The following is a 6,000-nucleotide window of genomic DNA, read 5'->3' as shown; positions in this document are numbered from 1 at the left end:
CAACAGCATTTTACTGAAATAAAATATCAGAGTGCCTTGGATGTCATAAGGGAAAGAAGAGTTTGCAGAAATTTTGTTTCTGTTATATATATGCAGGTCTGTATTGGATCAGTATGTGCAATGTACTTCTTACTGAAGGGCAGGTAAAAAAAAAAACCAAAAAACCTTGTATGGGGCTGAGCGTAGTGGCTCAGGTCTGTAATTCCCGCACTTTGTGAGGCTGAGATAGGACTGCTTAAACTAGGAGTTCAAGACTAGCCTGGGCAACATAGCGGGACCTCGTCTCTACAAAAAAATAAAATAAAAATTAGCCCAATGTGGTAATGCACACCTGTAGTTCCAGCTACTTGGGAGGCTGAGGCAGGAGGTTCACCTGAGCCCAGGGATCAAGGGTGCAATGAGCCATGATCACACCACTGCATTTGGCCTGGGCAACAGAGCAAGACCCTGTCTCAAAAAAAAAAAAAAAAATCTAAAAAAGAATGGTTAAGTCAAGCATGGTGGTGCATGCCTGTAGTCCCAGCTACTCTGCAGGCTGAGGCAGGAGGGTCACTTGAGCCCAGGAGTTTGAGGTGGTAGTGTGCAATAATTGTGACTATAGCCACGGCGCTTCAGCCTGGGCAACATGACGAAACCCGGTCTCTACAAAAACTAAAGAAATTAGCCTGGAGTGGTAGTGCATGCCTGTGTTCCCAGCTATTCCAGAGGCTGAAGTGGGAGGATTGCTTGAGCCCAGGAGGTGGAGATTGCCCTGGGCTGAGATCTTGCCACTGCAGGGCGCTACAGGAGTCTAAAAGGGAGGGGACACAATTTCCCCAAATCTCCAACGTTGAGGAGTTCTGCCTACACTCCTTGCCCCAGGATGCCCCCAGCACCAAAGCCAAGGGGGTGTCTTGGCCCTCAGCACTGGGATGGAACATTCATACACAGAACCAGGCCACACAGAAGGCATACACAGAGCCCATGAGCACCAGCCCCCATCTCCATCCTCTGTTCTTCGGGACTGCAAGTCCAGGCCTGACCTGGTTCTGTCCCTACCTGGAGGGACAGAAGACAGAAGGAGACAACCCCTGAGAAGCCTTTCCCGAAGGCCTCATTCCCCCTCACACTGTAAGATCTCTCAGCCCGCACTTTGGGAGGCTGAGGCGGGCAGATCACGACGTCAGAAGATCGAGACCATCCTGGCTAACACGGTGAAATCCCGTTTCTACTAAACATACAAAAAAATTAGCAGGGCGTGGTGGCGGCGCCTGTAGTCCCAGCTACTCGGGAGGCTGAGGCAGGAGAACGGCGTGAACCCGGGAGGCGGAGCTTGCAGTGAGCTGAGATCGCGCCACTGCACTCCAGCCTGGGCGACAGCCAGACTCCATCTCAAAAAAATCTCTCAGCCCTGGATCAGGGCCCCTCTCCAGGAAAGGTGACAGAGTGGGGTCTAAATGACACTGCCCTAGGGCCCCGCTGGGGTGGAAAACAGACCCAGACGGCGCCCCCAGCCCTCCCTCCCCAGGCGGGAATAAAGGGCATAACAGACAGTGGAGGACACCGGGACAGGAAGGAGGGGCCAGCCGCTCTCTAAGTCTAAACCACGGCGTTGAGGAAGTGTGGTCCCAAATCCAGCCCCCTCCCGGCCGAGCTCACAGAGCTCAGGGCTGGAACGCGGAACCCCTACCCCGAGGCAGGCGGCAGAACCGAAGGGAACTTGAGCCCCGGCCCCCTCAGGGGACCCACGCCCGGGGCGCAGCTTTGCTGGGAGACGCCGCAATACTGCGCAGCCGCGGCCCCGCAAGCGGAAACAGGCCCGGGCGCCGGGAGGCTGGGTCCGAGGCCTGCGTGGAGCTGCGGCCCGGCGACTCCGGGAAGACAGCGGGGGGCACTGGGCGCCCAGATCCCCACCAAGGCACCCCAAGCGCGGACGGCGGGACAGGGGACAGCACAAGGGTGGTGTCCGAAGCTTCCCCACCGCCGTGGACCAACTCGGCCCCGGCCCGGGCGGGGCTTCCCGGAGAGATTTATCCCCCTTCCCTCTAAACTTCCCGGGGCTCCCGCTCAGGCCGGACAACAGCTCGGAGACCCAGTCCCCCTCGAGGGTTGACCCCCCATCCAGAACCAGCCAACCAACCAAACTACCTCTCCCAACCCGGGCCGCTTCCCGGCGTCCGCCGGTGACCTGATGAGAGCCGCTCTGCCGGCCCGAGGGAGCTGAGAAGGGGATTGGGAATGGGGTCTTGGGGAGGGGGCTGGCTGAAATGTGCAGCACTAGCCCAGCTAGGGCGGGCGGCGCGGCCCGGGCGCCCCCCAGCTCACCCAACTCCCGGCCGGCGCGGCTCCTGGCACACCATAGAGACGTGGTCCTCCGCCAGCCTAGAGCGTCTCTCCCGAGCGTGTGCGAGAGCGAGACGTCATTTTGCGTCGCCTCGGGCCGGGTAGCTGGCTGCTGCGTCTGAGGCGGACGCCGCAGTGTAGGGCACACCCTGAGGGTAGCGAGAGACGTGACAGGACCGAGCAGTTGGGGGCTGCAGCCTGGTCTGTCCCCACCGATCCCAGAGAGAGGCTGAGTCTGGATGTGGGCGTTCGCACCCTGAGAGAGCGGATCAAAGCTGCCCTGCGGGGCCGAGGAGGAAGAGCAAGGTTGAGGACCGCCTCGGCTCACCAGAGTAGTCTGGAGCAGGCCTGCAGGCGCGTCCCCGCTCCGCAGCTCCAAGCTGAGGTAACTACACCTGCCGCAGGCATTAAGATGGCTGGTTATGCCCCTACTCCCAGCCCCATGCAGACCCTTCAGGAGGAAGCGGTGTGTGCCATCTGCTTGGATTACTTCAAGGACCCCGTGTCCATCAGCTGTGGGCACAACTTCTGCCGAGGGTGTGTGACCCAGCTGTGGGGTAAGGAGGACGAGGAGGACCAGAACGAGGAGGAAGATGAATGGGAGGAGGAGGAGGACGGGGAAGCGGTGGGGGCCGTGGATGGACGGGACGGCTGCATTCGAGAGGTGTTGTATCGAGGGAATGCTGACGAAGAGTTGTTCCAAGACCAAGAGGACGGTGAACTCTGGCTCGGTGACAGTGGTATAACTAATTGGGACAACGCAGACCATATGTGGGACCAGGAGGAAGAAGAAGAAAATCAGGACTATTACCTAGGAGGCTTGAGACCTGACCTGAGAATTGATGTCTACCGAGAAGAAATACTGGAAGCATACGATGAGGACGAAGATGAAGAGCTGTATCCTGACATCCACCCGTCTCCTTCCTCGCCCCTTCCAGGGCAGTTCACCTGCCCCCAGTGCCGAAAGAGCTTCACACGTCGCAGCTTTCGTCCCAACTTGCAGCTGGCCAACATGGTCCAGATAATTCGCCAGATGTGCCCCACTCCTTGTCGGGGGAACCGGAGTAATGATCAGGGCATGTGCTTCAAACATCAGGAAGCCCTGAAACTCTTCTGTGAGGTGGACAAAGAGGCCATCTGTGTGGTGTGCCGAGAATCCAGGAGCCACAAACAGCACAGCGTGGTGCCTTTGGAGGAGGTGGTTCAGGAGTACCAGGTGAGAGAAATGAGGGAATGTGGGGGGCTGAAGGGAGTGGAAAGGTAACTAGGAGAGCTGGGGAATGTGTAGCATTCTTTCCCACCTCCTCAGCTACTTAGTTGCTAAACTCTTTATTTGATGAGGGAGACACAGTGGAGAGAGATGGTCATATGGGTAAAAAAAGAGACACAAAACCATGAAGGCTGGGGCAGATTGGCTTCCCCAGAGGAAGCTGAACAAATAATATGATGGTCACTGGAAGCGGACCACTACTCCTAATACTGTCTTGTCTACCTAAGTACGCGGGACACGAGTAACAGATACCCAGTACTTCATTTCTCTCTAATGTGAGTCCTTGACCAAGTCCCTGGGACAGGTACAGATAGGAATAGAAAGCCACAGTACTTGGAGATAATAGACATTTGTGACCTCAGCACAAACAGTGTCAAAATAGATATATTGGTAGACAGAAATGCCAGGTGTGAGTCCTAGACTGAAGGGGTGGCCTGCCCCTCCACACCTGTGGGTGTTTCTCGTTAGGTGGAACGAGAGACTTGAGAAAAGAAATAAGACACAGAGACAAAGTATAGAGAAAGAAAAGCAGGGGCCCAGGGGACCGGCGCTCAGCTTACAGAGGACCCACGCCGGCACCGGCCTCTGAGTTCCCTTAGTATTTATAGATAATTATCTTTACCATCTTAAAGATAAGGGAGTGGCAGGACAATAGGATCGTTTTTAGGGAGGAAATTAGCAGTAAGACGTAAGAACAAAGATCTCTGTGACATGAATAAGTTTAAAGGAAAATCCTGTGCCTTGAGATAAACCTTTTAGCCACATTGTTTCATCCTATCACATGGGGATAAACCTTGGACAATACCTAGCTTTTCTAGGAACAAAGACACACCCTGCACGCCCAAAATCCATTAAACCTTGAGTTACCACAGCACATGTCTCTTGCAAGGACAAGGTTGGGGGTAGGGTCACAGATTAACAGCATGTCAAATACAGAACAAAATGGAGTCTCTTATGTCTACTTCTTTCTATATAGACACAATAACAGGCTGATCTCTTTCTTTTCCCCACACTAGACTACTGGTAGCAACTGGCCACACCCTCCTCTGAAAGTCTGGGATTGCATCCTACCTTGAGTAGGATCCGTTTTCCTTCTAGAGCAAGGCAAAGCATCTTTGATGGATCAGAATGTGCCTCATACCCTGATCACTTTTCTTTCCTGGTATTTTATCATAGTGGAAGGAGTGTGGGATTTAGGATCAGGTGACCTGGCCTTGCCACTTACTGTCTAGTCTTGGACAGGTGTCAACCTCCTTGAGCTTCACTTTTTCCCTAGGATTGTAAGGATTAAAAGAGATCACATATGTTAACCAGAAAGCACTAAACAAATGTTTGCTGTTTTATTTGGCTTTCTTGTAACTTGTCTTCCCTTGTTTGGGTGCTGATATGGTTAATGCCTTGCTTTCTAGTCTTGACTTCTAAGCATTAGATAATTGTCTCAATGACAATGAGTACCATCTTCCTTACCAAAAGTCTAGATAGATTTGACTCCTGGCAGTGCCCAAACGAAAGAGAGGTTGTCTTCAATATAAAGGTTGACCTGGATATTCAGCAGCAGTTGCTCACATCTTAGTAGTGCTTTATAGTTTATAAAATGTATTTCCTCTTGTTCTCCTATAGCAGTGGTTTTCAAATTGAGTTTTTTGACCAATTAGTGGGTCTTAAAATAAAATAAATGGGTCACGCCTAGCATTACCTCAAAATGAAATAAGAGAAAATATTAGAACACATGGACATAGTAAGGGTAAGTATTGCTTTATGAAACTTTTAAGTTATATATATACATGTGTATACTTAGTCTAAAAATATGCTTACTTTGAGTTGCAGTCAAAACACACAGAACACTGTCCTATAGGCTTCATATAGTAGATATTATTATCACCCCCTGCCCCCATTTTATAGCAAATATTGGTAAGTGTACAGTTAAGACACAAATCTAACCATAAATCACTGCTACCTCTGTTACACTAGTCTGACTTTAAGGACAAATCCTAGCACCATGTTTTCACTCAAAGTAATAACTAAATTATCCCATGGAAAAAACTTATGTCCTATGCTTCTGGGTCTTAGTACACTGAAGCTGAGGAAAAGAGAGAATCTTCCATTCCTCTGCTAACTTTTTTTTTTTTTTTTTTGAGATGGTTTCTCATTCTGTTGCCCTGGTAAAAGTACAATGGCACAATCTCGGCTCACTGCAACCTCTGTTTCCCAGGTTCAAGCGATCTTCCTGCCTCAGCACATCTAGTAGTTGGGATTACAGGCATGCACCACTATGCCTAGCTAATTTTTGTATTTTTAGTAGAGACGGGGTTTCGCCATGTTGGCCAGGCTGGTCTCGAACTCCTGATCTCAGGAGATCCACCACCTGGGCCTCCCAAAGTGCTGGGATTACAGGCATGAGCTACCGT

General features: G+C 51.7%; 1 protein-coding gene across 1 annotated transcript in view; it reads left to right on the top strand.

The window, feature by feature from the left end:
- The first annotated feature begins 2,459 nt into the window (after positions 1-2,459).
- The window catches only part of LOC105531523 (tripartite motif-containing protein 7), a 67,759-nt gene continuing 64,218 nt past the window's right edge, over positions 2,460-6,000 (top strand). The window contains exon 1 of the mRNA XM_011969455.1: positions 2,460-3,538. Coding sequence (XP_011824845.1) covers positions 2,735-3,538 — 804 coding nt within the window. The 5' untranslated portion in view covers positions 2,460-2,734. The remainder of the gene's footprint in view (positions 3,539-6,000) is intronic.

This window comes from Mandrillus leucophaeus, unplaced genomic scaffold (genome assembly GCF_000951045.1).
Source record: "Mandrillus leucophaeus isolate KB7577 unplaced genomic scaffold, Mleu.le_1.0 Scaffold891, whole genome shotgun sequence".
Taxonomy (NCBI): domain Eukaryota; kingdom Metazoa; phylum Chordata; class Mammalia; order Primates; family Cercopithecidae; genus Mandrillus; species Mandrillus leucophaeus.
This window is presented reverse-complemented; position numbering and strand designations above follow the sequence as displayed.